A 23,930-nucleotide genomic window follows, 5' to 3' on the forward strand; every position below is an offset into this window, starting at 1 on the left:
CTTGTTCCTCGCTCTTAGAATACATGTACGAGCGCACACACTCTCGTTACGTGTTCTCGCTCAAAGAGCAACAATGTAACGGCCCCTCTCCACGCCAGACGTGAATGGGTATATCTTTTGGTCTCTTCCATTACTCCTTCAGCTCAAGGCATCAGGAGTATCGTCTGCAAATCACCATTGCTCTTCTAAAACGGGAGAATGACATTTCGTTTAAGGTGACCAATCCGGAAATCTGTAGCATCGGCGTTTGGCGTTTGCTGTCTCCCTATGAAAACCTCTGAAACTGTGTGCTATGTGTAAAGAATGCGTAGGCTGGTCGCTCCCACACAATGTAGTGGAATTTGCTTTTAAGCCGAACATGGGGTCGTTCCCCCCTTTTCATTCCGGCCAATGCTGTCTGCTCTACGGGCATAGACTGAGTCGTCCTCTGAAGGGACCAGCCCCCTGGCATGCGGTTTGCGTCTCCCAAACTAAAAGCAAGCCCCTGCGACCGTCGTGTCTCGAATGTGTGTGTGTACGCCAGCCTCGAGTATTTCAACCATGGTGCGCTTACTTGTTATTTGCATATCGTTTACATGAATTCATACAACATTGACTTTATCTTACCGAGTTTCGGTTCGAATGAAGCGTCTCGATGTGCGGAATATGATTTTGTGGGCGGAATAAGTAAGCAATGAAGGTCAGGAGACCACGACGTCTTACACCAGTCGAACAATGCAAACGAACTTGTCCTTCTCCAGGACAACGCAAAGCCTTACTGAAAGGAGCTCACAAAACTTCATTGGACTATTCTTCACATCCAACATATAGCCCGAATTTCGCTTCTTCCGACTTCTATTTGTTTGGACCGACTAAGGAAGCACTCCGCGGGAGACGTTACACAGATGACGGGGAGGTTACTGACGCAGAAAGACATTGGCTTCGGCGTCGACAAGTAGAGTGGTACAAAGTGGGCATACAAACCCTCCCAGTAAGTTGGCGCAAGGCCGTCGCTTTGAGCGGAGAATATGTTGAAATGTAGGGTTTTATAGGCAACAGTGCGGGGAATGATGTGGTGTATTGGAACAGCGAACGAGTCTTGCATTACTGCTTTTACGCCCTTCGCCGGGGATGTGGCCACAGTGAGGTCGCAGCACGAGGTACGCACCTTGAGCTTGACGGCCTGCGCGGCGAGCTTGCGGCGGCGCCCCGCGGACACGATGAGCGCGGCGGGCTGGAGCGCGGGGGCGGGCAGCGACGGCACCCCCAGGCCGCCGTACTGGCCGCGCGTCACCTTGACGACGGCGGGCAGCCGCAGCGGCCGCGGCCCGGAGACCAGCTCGCGCAGGTACTGCGCCTCGTCCGACCAGCGCGCCGCCGCGCACACGATCTGCCCGTCCGTCGCCGCCATCCTAGCGACCGCCGGTCCGCCGCATCTGCAACACCCGGGAGGGCGCACACTCACAGTCCGTTCACCGAAAGATCAGGAATACGCGCCTATATAGGTGACATAAGCTGTATACAGCTTCTCCTAACACTTAGAATACTACATGCGCGCGTCCTCTACACATTTCAGTATGTGAGGACCATTTTCTTTAGAACTACACTAACGGGAAAAAAATCGCATCATCAAGGAGTTTAGCGACATATACGGAAGTTGGTACACAAGTTATTACATTTGAAAGATGATTTGATTCAAATGGCTCTGAGCACTATGGGACTTAACATCTGAGGTCTCCCCTAGACTTAAAACTATTTAAACCTAATGACATCACACACATCCATGGCCGAGGCAGGATTCGAGCCTGCGACCCTAGCAGCACCGCGGTTCCGGACTGAAGCGCCTAGAACCGCTCGGTCACAAGGGCTGGCTTAAAAAAAAAAAAAAACATTCACTGTCTATTGACATGTTATGCGACACAAAGGAAAGTAGGAAAGTTCCGTCTCCAGTCAGTAAGGAAATCACTTTATAAACTTCACAAAATCAGACAAACTCACTTCTGAAAGAGAGCGCACTGATGTTTACATTACATCAAATATTACAGAAAAATTTTCTGTTAACAGTCTGGAACCGCGCTACCGCTACGGTCGCAGGTTCGAATCCTGCCTCGGGCACGGATGTGTGTGATGTCCTTAGGTTAGTTAGGTTTAAGTAGTTCTACGTTCTAGGGGACTAATGACCTCAGAAGTTAAGTCCCACAGTGCTCAGAGCCATTTGAACCATTTTGATGCGGATATGGAGGGCCACGCTCTACCGGCGTTGTCAGTTTTCGTGACCTGAAGCTGGTACTTCGCGATTAAGTACCTCTGCAACTGGTCTCACAAGCGCTGAGAGCACTCTGCTTCCCAACAGCGCTCGGTAGACCCGAGCGGTCACCCATCCAAGTGCTAGCCAAGTTCCAAAGCGCTTAACATCGGTAATCTGGCAGGAACCGGTGTTTTCACTGCGTTGATGCCGTTGGCATGTGGCATGGTAATGAGGGGAACTGTCGGAGTTAAAAATCATAGTGGGAGATCAGGGCTTGTTTATACCAAGTAGGTTAACATGGATGAAGACAGCAGTAGATATACATGGAGGGAAAAGTTGTAGTGGTAGATCAGGGCTTGTCTGAAACAAGTATACATGGAGGGAAAAGTTGTAGACTAGAGTGCAGAGCTGCATCGAACCAGTCTTCGTACACAACAAAAATAGTATGTTTAGTTACAGTACACGGCGCTTTTGACACGAAAAACAGGAACCTGCAATGCTGGGAGAGACAGACCTGGCAGTCAAACTCCCGCAGCAGCGTAACAAGTAGAGGCAGACCGGTGAAAACATCAGGAAACATTCGTGCTGGCGAGCAGAGCGCGTAACCCGTGCCCTGTGCCGGTGATCAGGAACAAGCCCCAGCTCTGCCGAACCGGATCCAGGATTAGGATCGCCGACACACAGAACGGGATCCGCGCAGCTCGTAAAGCAAACCGGCCGCGCTATCTCGCTCTTGACGCGAAAGAAACGGCCCGCGGAAGCCGTAATACGTGTGTGGCGGGTACACCGGGGCGTTCAGCTTTCCTGTAAACAAAACGACCGGCCGCCGCCACCAGCGTGGGCTGTCGCAGACCGCAGCGCGACCTTGGCCGGCAGACGCAAAAAGAACGTCCACAGTCGCCGGCGGGACGAGGTGTGAGAATGCGCAAAACAGGGGCCGCGCGTGTTTCGTAACGAGCTGCGACTTTCAGCTGCGCGGCGGAACTAAGTGCTAGGAGTTTTCCAAACAGGGCAGTCTGTTCGTCGCGCCTCAGGCACTGTTTCTACTTCAGAACAGATGTGAGAGGCAGTTGTCATACTCACAAGGCAACACGACCACGAAGTGGTTAGACAGGTCACTCATTCGTAGCTTCTGAATACATCATTAAACTAATACACACGAAAGCAGTAGCTTTATCAACCTTAAATTTTATTTTTAGCTTTGAGTGAACGCTCCATTTACAGATGATGTCGCACAAAATCTCATTTCGAATGAAAAATCTTCAAGTATCTCACGGCCCCACGCCATCGCTCGCATAGGGATGGTAAGGTTACTTTTACAAGTGGTATCGACTGGACCTCTCTGACTTTCTTTCATCCTTATAGGTGATACAGGCGAGCGCCCCAAAATCAATTTCCTAAAGCAGCACGACCCAACTCTCAAAACAACACGAAAAAACTAATTTTGAAAATTAGAAAAATCTCCATTCGCTGTTGAGTAAGTAATGTAGTGGCCGACAGCTGAGCGCCTGGAGCTAAAATCCTATAATCGAAAACTAGGTGGGTCGATTCTAGATAGTAGTAACACATTTTTTACTTTTTCTTAAATTGTGTATTTATTATCAAATGAAAATGTTGATTAAACATTAAAATTAAACTCTAAAATAAATTAGTAGTTAATACAGACAAATGAAGTGCCTCATTCTCAATTAAAATAGTATATAAAATCATAATAATGGTCAATCTCTACACAGAAATAATATTTTATTTTTTGTTTGATGTTTTGCATTTCTGTTTATTTTGAACACTCACATTTTCATGATATTAGATTCAAAATTTTTAATTAATGTTTCGATTTGTCAATAAAAATTGAATATTATTAAAAGTTTAAAAAAGGTGTACCTTCGAGAATCGAACCAGAGGCCTCCTGATTATACGTTTTTATCGCTACTCATTTTTTCACATCAAAAAAACACATTTTGGTACATAATTTTGTTACCAAAAACAAGTTTCATATAACAATTTTTGTTCTTCTTAAATAAAATATTCATATCGCAATGAAAGTAAAAGAAATTTAAATGTGAAAATAAAAAATAAGAGCATTCTCTTCTTCTGAAGACTTATGTGTGGAACATGGTAGTGTCTTATAAATGCAACACGATACCTTTCTTTTCAGCTACCGGCGACTGTATTAATGAGCTTGATATGTTCTGTACTTCAGTACGTAAAATAGCTTGGCGCATAACGCAGTGATGCAGACCTGATCGTTGATCGCGACATCCCGTCGTGACATTACGGAATGTCACTCTACTGTTCCACAGAAAGCCACTAATGCGTACCTACAGGTGCTTTACTTTCCACTGAAGTGCTGAAATCCATTCGAGTGCGGCGGTCTATCTCATGGTAATGGTGCGCACGTTTAGAAACAACGTCAAAGGTGACTTTCCGATCGGTACAGCAACAGTTACAGTGGCGAGACACCTGCTCGACATATAGGGGTGATGATTAACTTTTTCTGATGTGTGTACCTTGCTGCGTCTGTTCTATTATGTGTTTACGTCGTACTTTTATTCATTTGCTTGGTAGTGTGTACCCAAGTGCACTGCTTTCATTAATTCAAAATTAAACAACCAAAGAACAAAGTTAAAGTTCACCAAACCGGAACTAGCTGGTCGGCGTGGGCGATCAGACACTATGGTGGAAGAGCAATACCAGAAAATCCATTAATCCTCTTGAAGTCCTTATCAGCACAGCAACAAAGAGTCCGCATAGCAGTCCGCAGTCGAATACGGCAGACGGAAGCCAGGAGACAGTAGCGGGTCTCGCGGATGACTTCGGGAATCTTCGCTCGGCGAGCGACACGCCCGTGGAGATCCCAGTCGCTGCTCGTAAGGGCATTTCGACCTCCGGATGGCGGAACCTCATAAGGCATCGCGAGCGCTGCCCATCCTAAGCCGCCGTATCCCGCAACCTCTTCGCCGCTATGATGTCGAACAGATCTGTGGCGGGATCGATATCGTCGTCCGGGCGGGATACAAGAGTAGTGAAACCAATTACTAGTCTCTTCACAGTAACAGGTCTCTGAGACGTGCACTTGACTGGCCGCAGTCGCAGTATGAGAAATACGGATACATGCTATGACCGATTACACAAATGTCTGTGGCGCTCTACGATGATCATCTCTGGACGCCTTATGAAAAGACACATCGGCTGATCCAGCCGCCAGTTTCGCAGGGACTGTGTGAGGAGCCGAGACACGCCCGACAGACGTATTGCCGTGACGTAGCTAACAAAGTGAGTCTCTGCGACGCGCACACAACGGGTGGACGAAACAGTGGAGACACCAAGAGCACAACACATTCACACTCCTAGTAGGGTGTAGGAAATTCGTTGCAGTCGTGTCGGAATGGATAAATACAAGTCCTGTATCGTTTTATATCATTCATCACAAAATTACGAGAAGTTCAGATAACCATGATAGAAGTGGATAGAGATCAGGCACGCGTCTCTCCAAAGTACACTACTGGCCATTAAAATTTCTACACCACGAAGAAATGCAGATCATAAACGGGTATTCATTGGACAAATATATTATACTAGAACTGACATGTGATTACATTTTCACGCAATTTGGGTGCATAGATCCTGAGAAATCAGTACCCAGAACAACCGCCTCCGGCCGTAATAACGGCCTTGATACGCCTGGGCATTGAGTCAAACAGAGACTGGATGGCGTGTACAGGTACAGCTCACCATGCAGCTTCAACACGATATCACAGTTCATCAAGAGTAGTGACTGGGGTATTGTGACGAGCCAGTTGTTCGGCCATCATAGACCAGACGTTTTCAATTGGTGTGAGATCTGGAGAATGTGCTGGCCAGTGCAGCAGTCGAACATTTACTGTATCCAGAAAGACCGTACAGGACCGGCAACATGCGGTCGTGCGTTATCCTGCTCAAATGTAGGGTTTCGCAGGGATCGAATGAAGGGTAGAGCCACGGGTCGTAACACATCTGAAATGTAACGTCCACCGTTTTAAGTGCCGTCAATGCGAACAAGAGGTGACCGAGACGTGTAACCCATACCATCACGCCAGGTGATACGCCAGTATGGCGATGACGAATACACGGTTCCAAAGTGCGTTCACTGCGATGTCGCCAAACACGGATGCAACCATCGTGATGCTGTAAACAGAACCTGGATTCATCCGAAAAAATGACGTTTTGCCATTCGTGCACCCATGTTCGTCGTTGAGTACATCATCGCAGGCGCTCCCATCTGTGACGCAGCGTCAAGGGTAGCCGCAGCCATGGTCTCCGGGCTGATAGTCCATGCTGCTGCAAACGTCGTCAAACTGTTCGTGCAGATGGTTGCTGTCTTGCAAATGTCCCCATCTGTTGACTCAGGGATCGAGACGTGGCTGCACGATCCGTTAGAGCCATGCGGATAAGATGCCTGTCATCTCGACTGCTTAGTGATACGAGGCCGTTGGGCCCAGCACGGCGTTCCGTATTACCCTCCTGAACCCACCGATTCCATATTCTACTAACAGTCATTGGATCTCGACCAACGCGAGCAGCAATGTCACGATACGATAAACCGCAATCGCTATAGGCTACAATCCGACCTTTATCAAAGTAGGAAACGTGATGGTACGCATTTCTCTTCCTTACACGAGGCATCACAACAACGTTTCACCAGGCAACGCCGGTCAGCTGCTGTTTGTGTATGAGAAATCGGTTGTAAGCGTTCCTCATGTCAGCACGTTGTAGGTGTCGCCACCGGCGCCAACCTTGTGTGACTGCTCTGAAAAGCTAATCATTTGCATATCACAGCATCTTCTTCCTGTCGGTTAAATTTCTTGTCTGTAGCACGTCATCTTTGTGGTGTAGCAATTTTAATGGCCAGTAGTGTAGATCACAAAGGCTCATTAATATTGAGATCTTGTGGCTGGGGAGATACGACATTTCGTCCTCGAGCTCACAAAACCAGTCCCGGACGATGCGAGCTGTGTGAACAGGGGTCCTGTCCTCTTGGAACACATCATCACCATAGAGGAACAAACACAGTACCGTGGAATGGATCTGAGCAGCGAAAATCCTTAAAGGTAATGCGACTTTGTGGTGTAAAAATGCAACAGATTTAATACAACAATATAATGAAAAGTATAATTGCTATTCACCATAAGGCGGAGATGGCAATCTAGTGCCAGCTGCCAGAGACTGTGGTCATGTGTGAGTGAGTTGCGTTTTAGTGTATGCATGAGTGTATGTTGTCTAATTTTGACACAGGCCTTATTGGCCGAAAGCTAATTGTATGACAGTCTTTAGTTGCGCCTTTCTGCGACACAGCATCTGTGCAATAGGGTAGGTAGCAACTATCCTTTTCATTATATTGTTAGATTTCCATCGTTTGAGTCAACCAATTTAATACCGCGATATGTCTGCCCAGATCGTCACCCAACCGCCCCCTCCCCTGCCGATGTTTCACTCTTCACGCAAACTCAGCCAGAAGTTGGAAACAGTGAGACACAAGACTTATCCGACCACACTTTCATTCAGTACAGGTTTTATCGTTACGACTCCACGTTTCCCTGTAACGGGCATCACTGACGACTGGTATTCGCATTTCAGCTCGTTCTGCAATTCCCTGTGTATAGAGTTCCGTGTTGTTTTGGTACTGGCAGGATTCGCTAGTGCGACATTCAGTTCTGCAGTGACTTGCAACTGTCGTTCTCTTACTTTTCGTTACAGTCCTCTTCAATGACTGCCTGTCACCACCATTCAACACACAGTTTCGTCCGCGTTGTGACCTAGCGGATAACATTTTTCCCCTTTCCCTGTATGCAGTATAAATCTTCGAAACTGTGCCTCTTGAAACAACGAACATTTCATCTAGTAGCACCCAGCATTCGAGCAACAACAATTTGTCAACGTTCCAAATCAGTTAGCTTCGACACACTGTTCCGGCCACGACCGACACTTGTAGCTTATTGAGGCCACTGCGCAGATGCCGTTCGTGGCGAAATTCAAGAGCGCAACCTGCAGGCTTGGGTAGCATCTGCATTTATGTTCAAACATACAATTCAGGCGCTGTTTCCATATTTGTGTCCAATCCCCGAATGTCGCTATAGAAAGTTATTTGGTGCTTAATAATTAAGTTTTTCAAGTATTCAGAAGCTGTGGAACACTGTTGACAGAATATATCACGTTTCTCCTAATCTCAATTCTGGCTGATCCGTTTGGTACGAGAATATTTACCAATACGAGTGTATGTACACTCCTGGAAATGGAAAAAAGAACACATTGACACCGGTGTATCAGACCCACCATACTTGCTCCGGACACTGCGAGAGGGCTGTACAAGCAGTGATCACACGCACGGCACAGCGGACACACCAGGAACCGCGGTGTTGGCCGTCGAATGGCGCTAGCTGCGCAGCATTTGTGCACCGCCGCCGTCAGTGTCAGCCAGTTTGCCGTGGCATACGGAGCTCCATCGCAGTCTTTAACACTGGTAGCATGCCGCGACAGTGTGGACGTGAACCGTATGTGCAGTTGACGGACTTTGAGCGAGGGCGTATAGTGGGCATGCGGGAGGCCGGGTGGACGTACCGCCGAATTGCTCAACACGTGGGGCGTGAGGTCTCCACAGTACATCGATGTTGTCGCCAGTGGTCGGCGGAAGGTGCACGTGCCCGTCGACCTGGGACCGGACCGCAGCGACGCACGGATGCACGCCAAGACCGTAGGATCCTACGCAGTGCCGTAGGGGACCGCACCGCCACTTCCCAGCAAATTAAGGACACTGTTGCTCCTGGGGTATCGGCGAGGACCATTCGCAACCGTCTCCATGAAGCTGGGCTGCGGTCCCGCACACCGTTAGGCCATCTTCCGCTCACGCCCCAACATCGTGCAGCCCGCCTCCAGTGGTGTCGCGACAGGCGTGAATGGAGGGACGAATGGAGACGTGTCGTCTTCAGCGATGAGAGTCGCTTCTGCCTTGGTGCCAATGATGGTCGTATGCGTGTTTGGCGCCGTGCAGGTGAGCGCCACAATCAGGACTGCATACGACCGAGGCACACAGGGCCAACACCCGGCATCATGGTGTGGGGAGCGATCTCCTACACTGGCCGTACACCACTGGTGATCGTCGAGGGGACACTGAATAGTGCACGGTACATCCAAACCGTCATTGAACCCATCGTTCTACCAGTCCTAGACCGGCAAGGGAACTTGCTGTTCCAACAGGACAATGCACGTCCGCATGTATCCCGTGCCACCCAACGTGCTCTAGAAGGTGTAAGTCAACTACCCTGGCCAGCAAGATCTCCGGATCTGTCCCCCATTGAGCATGTTTGGAACTGGATGAAGCGTCGTCTCACGCGGTCTGCACGTCCAGCACGAACGCTGGTCCAACTGAGGCGCCAGGTGGAAATGGCATGGCAAGCCGTTCCACAGGACTACATCCAGCATCTCTACGATCGTCTCCATGGGAGAATAGCAGCCTGCATTGCTGCGAAAGGTAGATATACACTGTACTAGTGCCGACATTGTGCATGCTCTGTTGCCTGTGTCAATGTGCCTGTGGTTCTGTCAGTGTGATCATGTGATGTATCTGACCCCAGGAATGTGTCAATAAAGTTTCCCCGTCCTGGGACAATGAATTCACGGTGTTCTTATTTCAATTTCCAGGGGTGTATTTGGCCGTGGCAACTGTCTTGAGTTAATGTAGAGACGCGGATCGACCGCTCAAACGTCAGTGCTAGGTCGCGTCCCACACTTCCACTTCGGCCGGCGTCGCTCTAGAAAGGCGCGGCCAGCGGCACAGACTAGGCACAGTATTCCGGGCACGCGCCGGATTACGTGTGGTGGGGACCGGCTACCGGCTACCGGTTAGCGGTTAGCCGCGGTGAAAGCCCGCCCCGAGCTAACGCCGGCCTCAGGCGCCTGACGGCACACTTACACTTGCAGCTGGCTCAGCTCTCGGACTCGAGACACAGCACCTGCCCGCCTCCTGTTCTCACCACAATGGCGCCAGCTGCTCTGTCTTCTGGTGCGTTGCGCGGTGCCGTGTACACAGACTTGCTGGTACAGTCACTTCAATCGCATGTTGAACGCTACCTACTCATAGGAGGAGAAACGGGAGCAGAATTCTGCAATGACACCAGTGGACCAGTAAAAAAATAAACAAAATTTGAGATGGTGATTTTAATGCTTCAAGTGTTCTACATGGTCTCCATATACTTGAGTGCAAAGCACAGAATGTTCATACAGCCAAGAGACTCTGTCAAAAACCTCCTTAGAGATGTAGTTCAACTTCGGCCTATCATTGATTGAATGTCGATTATGTCAACAGACCGTTGACGGTTCGTCTAAATTTCCGCACTTTATCGATTTGTGGTAGGTTCATATTGGTAACAATAAGTCTCATGAACAGTGAAAATTTTTTCCCAGAAAAGAATTATCCGCATTTTTCATTTGAACCAAATCGCGGCATGGGTCCGTACGTCATTATTTTCGTTCGACAGCCAAGGTGTGCGGGAGAAGCTTTGCACAGGCTTTTATCTTCTCCAAAACGTCCAGCAGAACGTCCTGAAAACTTGGCTTGGAGATGTTGCTCTACTGCGATTTTTGACACTACAGCAATAACTCACTACTGCCGCACGTCCACTGCTTAACACTGCTTGCTCACGTCTGATAGGTAGAATACACATCTGTCGTTTACAGTTGTTACTTGAAGCTGCCACAGTAGTTACTGCGCTGGCGTCGCTTATACGCCAGGAATAAAATCGGTCTCGGAACTTTTAGGACTGGCGGTGTACATAATGTCCAAAACCTGTAATGTCAAAATCATATTGACAGCACTACTTTCTAAAGCGAATATTTAGATACGAGGAAACAATATTGCCTAATTCGAGACGCCAGAATTCCTACAAAACTCCTGACTGCTTCAGTTGCCAATAATTATACTGTGGCTTTCGTTCACACATCTTGTTTCGACTATAGTTTAGTCATTCGCAAGGGCATAAATCCTTTCGGGTGGTCGGTGGAACACATATGTTCCACTGAAGTAACATGCAGTTTTGAGCACTGGGGCGTCTATATCCAATATCTGCCTACTGCTTCCCTCTAGTGAGAAGATTTTCGAGCCTGGAGAAAATACTACAAACAACGAGGCGGATATATAGAAGGCTATGGGCGATGAAATGGGGCGGCGTGTGTTTATAGATCGCACAGTGCACCTGTTTCACGAAAATGAGATCAAATCACCATCTTCTCCATTCCAAGAATGTCTGAAGTACGTAAGTGTATTTTCTTATACATCATGGACATTTAGAAACTAATATTTACATGTATTTAAGCAGTAAAGAACATTCCTTATGTTCAACAGCCATAATAATACAATAAACCACTGATGATGCCGCAAATGCAGTGAAAAATGTCTGGGACAAAAAACAAAATTGAGTTTTGCTAAAGGCGGACCCCACCTAAAAACATATGTTATCATGGACAATGTTTTGAAACATTACTAAACACCTCAGTAATTTTGCTGGTTTGTACATAATATATATGTACTGGGATGTACAGCCTGTTAAGAGATCGTGGTCGGCATTACACATACTCGTACCACTGACAACTGGGTGGATACGCAGAAGGCTCTGAGCTATCAAATGGGGCGGCGTGTGTTTATAGAAGGCACACTGCGACTGTTACACAAAAATCAGATCGAATAACTATATTCTTTGTTTTAAGAGTGTCTGAAGCAACTAACTGTTTTTCTTCATACACCATAGACATTCGTTTGAAACATTATTATATTCCCCAGTAATTATTTTGGTTTGTAAATAATTGATTTTAGTTGAACGTTTATACCCCAGCAAACTTAATAGAATTCAAGAAAAAATTACTATTTGATAAGTCAAAGACGCCTTGAAATTGTATGTTTAAATTTTTTAATTGTCATGGGAATAAATGTGTTTTGATACCGTTTTGTTAAACTTTTACCCACATTCGCCATCCAGATAAAATCACCACACAAGCAAAAATTTAACTTCGAAAATCCTAGATCCTCATATAAACATGAACCCCTTTAGATCCGTGTGATACGTAGGTCCTATCTCACTGTACATCAAAATCAGTCATCTTAAAATTTTTTTGATAGTGTATTTGTGTTATTGGCCACAACGGAAGACAGTTTTTGGCCATTATTTTTCAAATGTATGAACAATAACATTTGACCAGGAAATTAATAACTGTGTGTGACGAGGAAAGCGCGGCCACGTAATAAGGTGTATAAGTTTGGACGGCGCCGTTGTAGTCAACGAAAAATACAGGCAAGACAGGAGATAATTTATCTTTGACATTGGACACAGACATCTGACATTTGACACCGATATTTGACCAAAGAGAGTTCCAAGTTTACTGGTGCGTCCAGTTACACTTAATGCGAAATATAACAAACATCAAGCACAAAATGTACATGGGACTTATATAATACATTACATACTTATTAGTAGTATCTAATTCTCACGCGATTGAATTTAAGAGATCTACCTGTTTCTTTTAATTTTCAAACATCAAATAAATGATTTCTCGGACTCATTCAGAAACTGTCTTTTTACTATAGCGTGGTAAGCCACTTCTCCGATATATCTGGAGCTCGTGTGATATTCGGTTTCTTGTCAGCGGTTATGTCTACCTCTGATTATCAGGGGAAAATACACTGCGTAAAAGGTGTGTGTGTGTGTGTGTGTGTGTGTGTGTGTGTATAGGCACTTGGGCACAGGAGGGTGATGTAGGGAAGGAGAATGAGAAAGAAAGAAAGAGAGAGAGAGAGACTAAAGGGCGAATGAAAACTAGAAAAGCCAACGTGACAGGCGTACAGAGTGAAAACAGATCGGTAAGAGGTCGGAGGAAGTCTAAAGCGGACCATCGATCACTCCGCTCCAGTACGTAATATTTCGCTTCGGCTCTCGTTTGCGAATCATACCCTTCACTGCCAGTAACAGAAGGGCTGAGTAAAAAAAATAAAAAACAACCTGAGACAGCAAGAGAGAAGTCACGATATAAATACAGCGTGAGCGAGGGTTCTGAAGCGGAGTTAAAGTTACCCCAGCTTCCTGGTGTGTGGGTGGAGGGAAGAGGGGGGGGGGCTGATTTGCCGCCGGTCACCGCTGCGAGCGCTGCTGCCGGCACAGCGGAACGGAACGCAATTCAGCTGCCGCTCTCGTGGCGTGTCACGGCCTGGGCTGAAAACGCGCAGCGCCTGGTGACAACTCCAAACCAATCTCGGCAGCGCATGCGGCATCCGATTGCCATAAAAAGCTTTCAAATAATGACAGGAATTTTAAATTAATTTACCACCAACTTTTTTAAAATGAACGAGAGGAAATTCAGCGCCACGGTGTGTAATTTATGGGACCAAGAGGAACTACTGCCACGAATGATATTAATCCCACAGGAAATGAAATTTTCACCGACCACGGCTGAATTATTCGTAGCCTAGAACAATTAAATAGCACATGAACACATAGACATTAACAGACAAACAAGAATGAGGAGAAATACCGCGTCAAATCAAACAAGAAGTTCAGTACGTCAGAAAGTGGAGGCCACAGGAGTAGAGGTATACGACCGAGCGAGGTGGCGCAGTCGTTAGGACGACGACGGTTCAAACCACCTCCGGCCAACCTGATTTAGGTTTTCCTTGATTTCTCTTAATCGCTTCAGGCAAATGCCGGTATGGTTCCTTTGAAAGGGCACGGCCGACTTCGTCCCCCATCCTTCCCTTATCTGATGGGACTGATGACCTCGCTATCTGGTCCCCTCCCTCAAATCAACCAACCAATAGGCATATGCTAAAGGAGAAGTAATTCTACAAAGACACCTATGCAAACATCAAAAGATCTTGCAGATACTTAGACTGCAAAATAAAAGAAATTCTCAAATACAGAAGGATAGATGTGAAAAAAAAGTCAAGTGTTGTCAGCGAATGATAAATGAACGCAATAATTTAAGCAAACCTATTCATAAAAGTCATAGAGACAATGTGAGAAGTTGCTGCGAAAATGTGACGAGAGAAGCAACTGGAAACACTACGTTGTGTCTATCACGTAGATATGTACAAATATTAAGAGTTCAAAGAAAGCAAAACATAACCCTACATTCTGTACACATCTAGAATGTTTGGTGAGACAGTAACTAACAACAGGATTTTTCTGTAAAAAAATTCGATGAGTTATCAAAAATGTCCAGATGCGCGGACAGCTGGTGATAATGCTGGATTAGGGCCGTTAAGCCATTCAGAGTAAGAGTGACCTGGAGACCGCTTTTTTCATATAAAAATGGTTAAATCAGGACACATAGTTAAACTAAAGAAAAGGAGAAAGAAGACGGACAAAATATGAAGAAACCCATAAATCTATCCACTTCCTACTCGTTGTGCGCCAGGTATTCTGCAAAACTAAAAACGAAGACACATAAAATTAATGAATTTTAAATATGCAAAGGAACAATCTTGTTTTAGCAGTGGATGTAGTTCAGTCCACCACTTGCAAGCCGTGCTGAAAATTGTAGAATGCAATAATGAGTATGATTTATTGGTTTGTCTGGAATTCATAGATGAGAAGAGAGATTTTGACTCTGTTTCAACAACATCCCTATTAACAACTCTTGAGGAACAAGGAACTGATTCACCCAATGTTAGTATAGCGAAGAAGAATACGCATCAATGCTACAGCTTTCATTAAACTTCATGTAGATAATGAGAAATTCAGAACTAAAGGAGTAGTCAGGGAGGGAATCTCTGTACAACTAAAAATTTGATCAAGTGTCCTAGAGGAATTATTTATAAACTGGAAAAGGAAGAAGAAATAGGTATTAATGTAAAGTTAATGATCAACCTGTTTCCTGACAATGTCGTAGTGTTAGCCTTAAGTGTAGGTGAACTTTAGGAGCTAACGGAATACAGTAACAGAGCAACTGTAGAAGCAGGAAAAAAGTATAATCAACGCATCGGAAAGAAAACAGTGCAAATTAACAGAGCAGTCGAACTACCAGACGATAAATTTTTGAGTCGAAGACAGGAGAAGAGATCGACTTACGGAAAGCAAAAGGTATATACACAAGATGAAAAGTGGTGTGGATGTTTTTTGTAAATTATGTGAAGTTTCTAAAACCAAGTTCTCTATGTTTCTAAAACAAATGTTTACAATGACAGCGTTTTAGAAGTTTGTTTTTTACAGAAATGAGACATACACATTTAATACGAAAACCTGTCAAAAACTGAGGGTTGTTCAGTGATTAAGAAAACGGACAAATCGGGCCGTGGATACTAGGAACCAATTGATGTTTTTCATGAATGCCACAAAAAAAGAGGACGCATGACGTACTTCGAATAAAGCGCAGACATCACTCCACATTTTCTAGAACTTGAGTAATGTAGATGTAGGGTTTGTGCCACAAGTAAGTTTTACTTGTTTTTGAATGTCGAAGCAGGTGAACGGCGTAATTTTCATCGTCAGTTTATACTTTTAAAGGTAAGAAATAATACTATTAATGTTTAAATAGTCTACTGTACGTGACTTCCCGCTTACTCAAAGCTGGTTTCTATTTCTGGCATGTTTTAACGTGCAATGTCTGTCGGGCAGTATTGGCCATACCTGAGTCGAGTGATATGAGCCAAATCAGTAATTTTTTAAGTTGTTTATAAGGCATGATGAAAAAGTTTTAAGAAGAAGCTTGTCGGTGAGGATTGAAGGGAGTGGTCCGGGCCTGCGGTGAAGTAAGTGGTTCAAATGTTTTGGAAGGGTGATGCCGATCGTTTTAATTTTTCTATAACTACATTGCAGATAGGGTTTCTCAAACTATCGTTTGCAGAAAACTACGAAAAAATGCTTGTTACACACATGAGAGATTTAGACCCCACGTTAATATCACTAGCTAAGAGAGTTTCGAAAGTTTTCTTACGTTTTGGTAAAAAGTTTGAAATTCCCTCGTAGGTTTAACAGAGGAAAGAAATTACTAGGTTACGATTTCTATCAAAACTTTATGAAGAAGATTCCAGAACTGTCTTACAGAAGTACCTCAGTTCACAAGTTTAATGCATTGTCTCAGCTTCCAACGACCACAAGGTCTTTTTATCCGCCTGTTCTATCTTTGATATATATAAACAGATTAATTTGTTTGTGAATCACAAAAACACCTTTTTATTTAAAAAATCCATGTTTTTGTTGTATGGCGGATACTACCCGACACGTTTCTCAGTACCCAGAGTCCGCAGCTCGTGGTCTGGTGGCTAGCGTTGCTGCTTCTGGATCACGGAGTCCTGCGTTCGATTCCCGGTCGGTTTAGGGATTTTCTCTGCCCTGAGACTGGGTGTTTGAGTTGTCCTATTCATTTCATTATCATTCGTGACAGTGGCTAAATTGGACTGTGTAAAAAAATTGAACTGTGTAAAAATTGGGACTCTGTACGGGCGCTGATGACCCCACAAACCAAACATCATCGTCATCATCTTACTATCATGAACTGCTAGTCACAGAAAATCTTCTCTTGCTGTGTGTCTTTTTGATTAGATATCCTTTTTTCACGATTTACAACACAAAACAAATGTTCAATTCAAGGTTTTATGCAGTTATACATCATTTCAAAACAACAACAAAAGTTTTATAACAATTGTGGCTAACAACCGTTCTCCTAATTATAGTTGCAAAGAAAATAAAAAGAAGCTGGGTGGAACTTGCAGTCAGGCGAATGTATGGTATGCAGACCAAGATAGTTTCCTGCTGAGTTCAGAGAGATAAGGAACGACCGGTGTGACTATTTAATGGAAGGTGGGAATACAAGTTCAAAAACCATTCAGGATTTACGAGATAAACGTGGCTGTAGGCTGTAATCCATGCAAAGTGTAGAGGAGGTCTTACACAAGTAGACATTTGTCCTTTGTTCTCGTTTTCTAATTCCACTTTTAAATCTATTAGATAGTAGCAGTTGTTTTAGTACGCGTCTTCCCCTCCTTTCTTCCTGGCGTCGATTTACACGCCTCTTCCTCTGTTCGAGGCCGTAGCAAAGAGGACGATAACAGGCGGTGTTAAAGATGTTGTAGCACAGCTACTTCGTTCGCAGGGACGGACAGGGGATCGGCGCGACCTTGAGCGGGACGAGTCGGCTGGCTGACCCAGTTGCGGCCGACACCCGAGCCGCGGACGGCTTTTCCGGCCGAGTGGAGGCGGCGGGGCGCAGGTGGGCCTCAGTTTGCCGAGACAACGGCCGGCCGGGCGTCCAACCAGACGGCACAGACGAGGCGGGACCAAGCGAGTGCGCCTGCTTTCACGGCAGCGGCGCAGGGGCAGGGAATGGCCGCAACCAGCCGAGCGCTGCTGGCTTGCGGGATGCCTAGCCAGCAAGGCGCTATCGGGTCAGCAAGGGCTGCCAGCAAGAAACGCGAACAATGGATTAACGACAGTTGAGCTGTTGGCCTTTAGGTCAGTCCTCGTATTATGAAACCCGTCTTGGCACATGGGATGGACGCAACGCCTCGTAGTACAGCCAGAAGTTCTTTGAAAGCGAAATGTGCTTTCTCTGTGTCGTCTCAGGTACCGACCCGTGGTGGTCGTGGAGATATGCCGAACATTCCGGGGATTCTGTCCCCGAGGCCTAAGCAAATCGAGACCATTGCCGCTTGGTGATGCATCCTATGGTGAACTGACTCTGAAGTTAAGCACTGAGAGGAGAAAAGGTGTGGACTGAGAGGTTCCTGGTTCTGTGCCAGGTGTACATATCTTCATCTGATCGCTTCCAAGTCCATTGCGACAGTACAAATGCGCCGTCTACTATAGAGACTTGAGTCTATAACTCCCGCCCCTCGCGTGGTGGAGGTAAGGTCGCAAAACAAAGAAATGTGGTATAATAATACTATAAAATAGACGGTACAAATTTTTTCTAATACCGTAAATGTAAATACAACAAAGAGCATACACTTTAATTATACTGCTATAAGTTCAGTTCATGGCGTACTTCAGTTTGGTTTTAATATACTAACACAGTGTCGCTCTACCACAAGAAACATATTCGCAGTTTATTAACACAATAACATGACATAACTCTATAGACAAGTAATTATCTGAACAGAATACATGCGCAATCAATTAAAAATTTGTAATAATAAAAACTATGGTGAGAAATACGTTTAAGTAGTTTCGTCACATTAAAGAAAAAAAAACCGGGATAATGGATGTTTCCATGAAGAGCTCTACAATGCACAGGATCTGGATGGAGACCAACTGGAACACCACGAACAAGGTGGAGACAACAAATGAAGGATGATGTGAACCGACGAGGACTGCTATGGGAAGAAATGCTGAACGGTAGACTGTGCGAGAAAAGAGAAGCTTGGAAGACGCTCTGTGAACGACCTACATAGCAGAAATGCTTCGTGAAGAAGATGTCACACGATCTGCTACAATACCTAGACAGCAGATCAGAATTCGGTGTCAAGAAATAAATTATGAAATTTGTATAACAGTACAACCAAAGATTTGCTGTCATGCCTCACAGTATTTTTTTGTGATACAATTTAAGCAAGCACATGTTGAATTAGACATGTTCGCAGTGTTAGTTGTTTTGTGTCAGATATCAGATGACTCAGATTTTTGCAGCTGTATAGTTTGACGGATTAATGATTACCAGCACACAAATTCAAGTTTTCCTCCAGAATGATTCCTCTCAAAGGACACGGCTGATTTTTTCACTAATATGAACGTTTTAGCCACCTCTAAACACCTCTTCGTCCACCTGAAGTTAACTACTGGTCTTCCTTTTAGTTCCGAGTACGCGTCGAACAAATGGCCATTTTTAATCTGTTGCACAAGCTAACATATGCACATACATACATAATGACTTCCCACTTTTGTCCCACAGTAATTATTGTTCTGTAAACAGATTAAATATAGTTGAATTCTCCTGTCCCACCACCGATTGTAAGAAAAGCGACTGGTCGACTTCGGTTTACTAGAATTCTAGGGAAGTGTAAATCATACATAAAGGAGTCCGTGTGCAGAACACTTGCGCGACCTACTGTTAAGTACTGCTCGAGCGTTTGGGATCCGCACCAGATCGGCTAAAAGGTAGATATAAAACTTTTATCCGTTATGGATGAGGAACACTTCGACTGTGATGAATAAAGTTTTCTTGAAATTACTGCAACCAGTACCCTTTTGTTTTGTTCTTCAATTCTTTTAGTATCCCATTACCGGTTTCGAACCGCCTAGCGATTCACCATCATCAGATGGTACATATTTATTGATTGTCTGCGACGCGACTCCCACACTGTTGCAAACAAACAATAAATGTGTACCACCTGATGATAATCGCTAGGCGGTTCGAGAGCGGTAATGGGATAATACAAGAATTGAAAACAAGATAAAAGGCGACTGGTTCCCTTAATTTCAAGAAACCTTTAAAAGATAGATATCGTTCCAATAAAAAGACGTGCGTGTTTCTAGATTTGTTACTAGTATGTTCCATGAATACGTGAGTATTAAGGAAATACTACGTGAAATCACATAGGAATCCTTAGAGATAAGAAGACTTTCTTTTCGTGTAATACTACCGCGAAACTTTAGAGAGCCGGTATTTCCGAGGGACTGAGAAACAATCCTACTGTTACCAACATGCATCTCGCATAAGGACCGCGAAGTCAAGATAGAGAAATCAAAGCTCGTACGGAAGCGTTTAGCAGTCGTTTTGCCCTTGCTCCGTTTGTGTGTGGAACAGAAAATGGAATGACTGGCAGTAGTACAACGTGCCTTCCGCCACGCACCGTATGGTGAGTTGCGGAGTATTTATAGTGTAGAGGTAGAGGTTTCCTGCAGTTTCCCTTGGTTGTTGGGCGAACGCCCGAAATCCCCTCGCAGTTCCCATAAGTGCTCTGTCCCATTCACAGCTCTGTGACATTTGGATGAAAAGACTCGACGCTCTAATATGGGGCAGATCTCCTAGTTCCCGGTCTTCTCTAGGGCAGAGTGTGAAAAACAAAAAATAAACACGATTAATTATATATAAAGCGAGGAAGTAGTGGACGTGCAGACACCACACAGACTGTTAGTAATATTCCATTTACCAATGTGTCAGCATCATTGCAGTCTCCAACTAGAATCTGTTGGGTTACTTATGAATCAGTATGGCCGACATATAAGGAGGTTCAGTATTTCACAGATGATAGAGCACATCCTTCTTAATTCACATTTTAAGAAGTATCTGCAGAAGACGTTTGCAGGTTTACATGAATCATAGGAGTTATTTAAACGACATCTAATCAAAGAAACATTCAGTCAGTGCATCCCCTTCTTTGCAAAAACGATTGAGAAGGGCATGTTGTGAGAGCAACATTTTTCTCTGACTCGTGTAGGTTGTTTCTTCCTTTGTTTTTGTTTTTTTCGGGATAATTCTAGTGTCCAAGACTCCAATTTTCATCAGACTTACGGTGGTCTCCTGAATCAGTGATGCATTCCACGACATAAAACAGAATCCCGTCTTGCTGCATAGAGCTGGACGGTTATTGCTGCGAAAGTATCACGCACGAAACCAGAGCGAACTAAAGGGGGTGGACAAAAATATGCAAACGCAAATAGCCCAACACATTACCATGCCTAATACGGTGTAGGAAACAGATTGACACTCAAAACAGGTTCAAGTCGTATCGGAGTGGATAAACACAGATCCTGTATGGTTTGAAAGGAATCTTATACCATTCTTCCTGCAAAACAGTGGCAAGCTCACGTACCGAAGATAGAGAAGGGTAGCAATGACGCGGCCTTCTCCAAAGCAGACCACAGAGGCTCAATAATACTGAGATCTGACGGCTGGTGGCCTGGGGAGAGGCGACAATTCATCCGCGTGCTCACAAGAGCAGTCCCGGGCGATGCGAGCTGTTTGAACAAACAGGGGTCCTGTCGTCTAGGAGCGCAGCATAACCACTGTGGAACAAATACTGCACCAAGGGGCAGACCTTACCAGCCGAAATGGTCCCACAGTCCTTGGTAGTAATGCCACCTTGCGGAGCAACCGTGCCGCCCATGGAATACTATGACATGTCTGACCGAATCATCACCGAATCCCCGGCATGTTTCACACTCGGCATAAGCTGGAAACAGTGTGCCATAAGACTCATCGGGCCAAACGAGTTTCTTTCATTGTTCGTCAGTCCAGGTTTTATGACTTTGGCATAACGTTTCCCAGTTAACGGGCATTTGCATTCACTGATGAGTGGTTCTGGAGTTCCGGCTCGCCTGGCAATTCCCTGTTTATGGAGCCACCTTCGTGTTGTTTTGGTGCCGACAGGTTTCGCGAGTCGACGTTCACTTCTGCACTAACTTTTGCAGCTGTCGTCGTCTTTATTTTTCGCCACAATCATCTACAACGACCGTCCATCACGGCCACTACACACAGTTTCGTCCATGTTGTGACTTAGTGTATGATGTATGAATGCAGAGTCTCGCGGCGATAACATTGAATAAAATGTTCTCGGGTTTCCAACCGCGTCAATTGGTTAAAACTACACGAGCTTTCGGCCACGCACTCCTTGACCATTGTCAAGTGTTATGACTGCCAGTGGGCTGTTGGTGCGCCCTTATATACGCTAGCTGCCGGCTGTCACCACATAAAATTTGACGATACCTCGGGTCGTGGTTCGCACTAACTGCTTCTGGGGCAGTTTAATACAGGAAGCTATTAAAATAAAAATTACCACAAACGCCCTGAATAGAGACGGTGGCTTACAGCTCAGCTCTGCGTGGGATCCAGCGATCGCGCGGTTTAAGAGGGCACATCGAACGCCGACTCAAAACATGCCCATATATGGCAATGTCACGGGCACCAGTGACGTCACAGCCGGCAGCTAGCGTGTATAAGGGCGCACCAACAGCCCACTGGCAGTCATAAAACTTGACAATGGCCAAGGAGTGCTTGGCCGAAAGCTCGTGTAGTCTTAACCAATTGACGCGGTTGGAAACCCGAGAACATTTTATTTAGTGTAGGATGTTTTTCCGCTTTCCCTGTATACGATAAATCCGCGATTCGGTGCTCCTTGAAAAAACTAATACTTCGGCTAACATTTTCACGAAAGCACCCCCTACACAAGCACCAACAATTCACTTAGGTCCGACATAATGACCTGACAGCTATACGTAACACTGTTCCGACCGGGACTGGCACTATCAACGTACTGAAGACATTGCACAGGTGCCGTTCGTGGATATATACAACAGCGCAGACTGCAAGCTTGGTAGCATCTGCATTTATGTTTAGGCACTCATTATTCGCCATGGTTTTTTTTTTCAACCCCTGTATCTATGTAGTATCCGACACAACGGATACAGATGTGGAGATGGAGAGCGGGACCAGCGAGGGTATCCTCACTATATCCTCGGACTCGGACATCAGCCCCGTTATCCTAATGGTGCGGCGCGGTAGCTCAGCGTGTTCGGTCAGAGGGCTGCGTGTTCTCTGTAATAAAAAAATAAAAAAAAAACTGAGTCAAGGCATCACCGATCAACTTGAACGGATGTCTTGTGACGTCCGCCCAGACCAAAGGCAACGAACTATATGGAACAAAAAAAAAAAGTTGAGCACCACGTCATCAGTCAACGCCCAGCAATCCAGTATGAACTTGTAGGCTCCACAGATATCTGGGCTGACTGCGATGTTCTTCGAACAAAAACCACCCCGTGCATCACGGACTACAACTACTGCTGTAATGACTTGACTTGAATTGAGATCCAGCCAATGTTATAATCATCCACAACAATTTGTCGGATCTCTACTATACTTTGCTGATGATTGCCTTATTAATGCTAAATCATTTAATCGTCACTAACTACCTTTTCTTCCGAGGAGAAGCAGATAGTAACAGTTTCAACCCAGCATGTAAAACTGTTACAACAATTCTCAGAATTTTCTTAAAAAGAATGCTGTGTGTCTTATGTATTCTCTGTCAGAATTTGTCGTATGGCTCCAAAAACTCTGACTGAAGTGCAAAATAGAAAACAGTTCAGCTAACGGCGCACCTGTCATAGTGCGTTATAGGCGGTCATGTAGACTCAGCATAGTTATAACGACATATATTACGATAAAACTTTGGCACGTACAAGCTAGTCTGCAATAAAATACAGACGACATTACGACCGAAGGTGACTTTCCCTCTCGTTTGGGTTACTTTATGGTAGTGGGGCACAGCTATTCCTATGGAATGAAACCTGATCTCACTACAGTGTCTTTACCGGAGGTAGCTTCGGTTGAACTAGGGCAACGAGTCCGTCACATTTTGCTACAGCACTGTCTGTGTAATTAGAGTGAACATTAAATTTGAATATCTTTCCGATAAACCTACAAAAAAGAAGACAATAGAATTTTCGTGAAAGGCGTAACAGTTTGACAGACTGCGTGTTAATAAAACAAGGCAATATGTTCCGGCAGTTGAAAGAACTCTAATCACATCATGCAGACTAACATTCCACACAAAACAGAACAAAGTCTACTCGCCGAGACGGAGAACACAATAAACCACAAAGACAAAATGGTTCAAATGGCTCTGAGCACTATGCGACTTAACTTCTGAGGCCATCAGTCGCCTAGAACTTAGAACTAATTAAACCTAACTAACCTAAGGACATCACACACATCCATGCCCGAGGCAGGATTCGAGCCTGCGACCATAGCGGTC

General features: G+C 45.2%; 1 protein-coding gene across 1 annotated transcript in view; it reads right to left on the reverse strand.

The window, feature by feature from the left end:
- LOC124798574 overlaps window positions 1-23,930 on the reverse strand; it is a 181,299-nt gene that overhangs the window by 38,856 nt on the left and 118,513 nt on the right. The window contains exon 2 of the mRNA XM_047262036.1: window positions 1,148-1,415. Within this exon, the coding sequence (XP_047117992.1) occupies window positions 1,148-1,415 (268 nt within the window). The remainder of the gene's footprint in view (window positions 1-1,147; window positions 1,416-23,930) is intronic.

This window comes from Schistocerca piceifrons, chromosome 5 (assembly GCF_021461385.2).
Source record: "Schistocerca piceifrons isolate TAMUIC-IGC-003096 chromosome 5, iqSchPice1.1, whole genome shotgun sequence".
In the NCBI taxonomy this organism is placed as follows: domain Eukaryota; kingdom Metazoa; phylum Arthropoda; class Insecta; order Orthoptera; family Acrididae; genus Schistocerca; species Schistocerca piceifrons.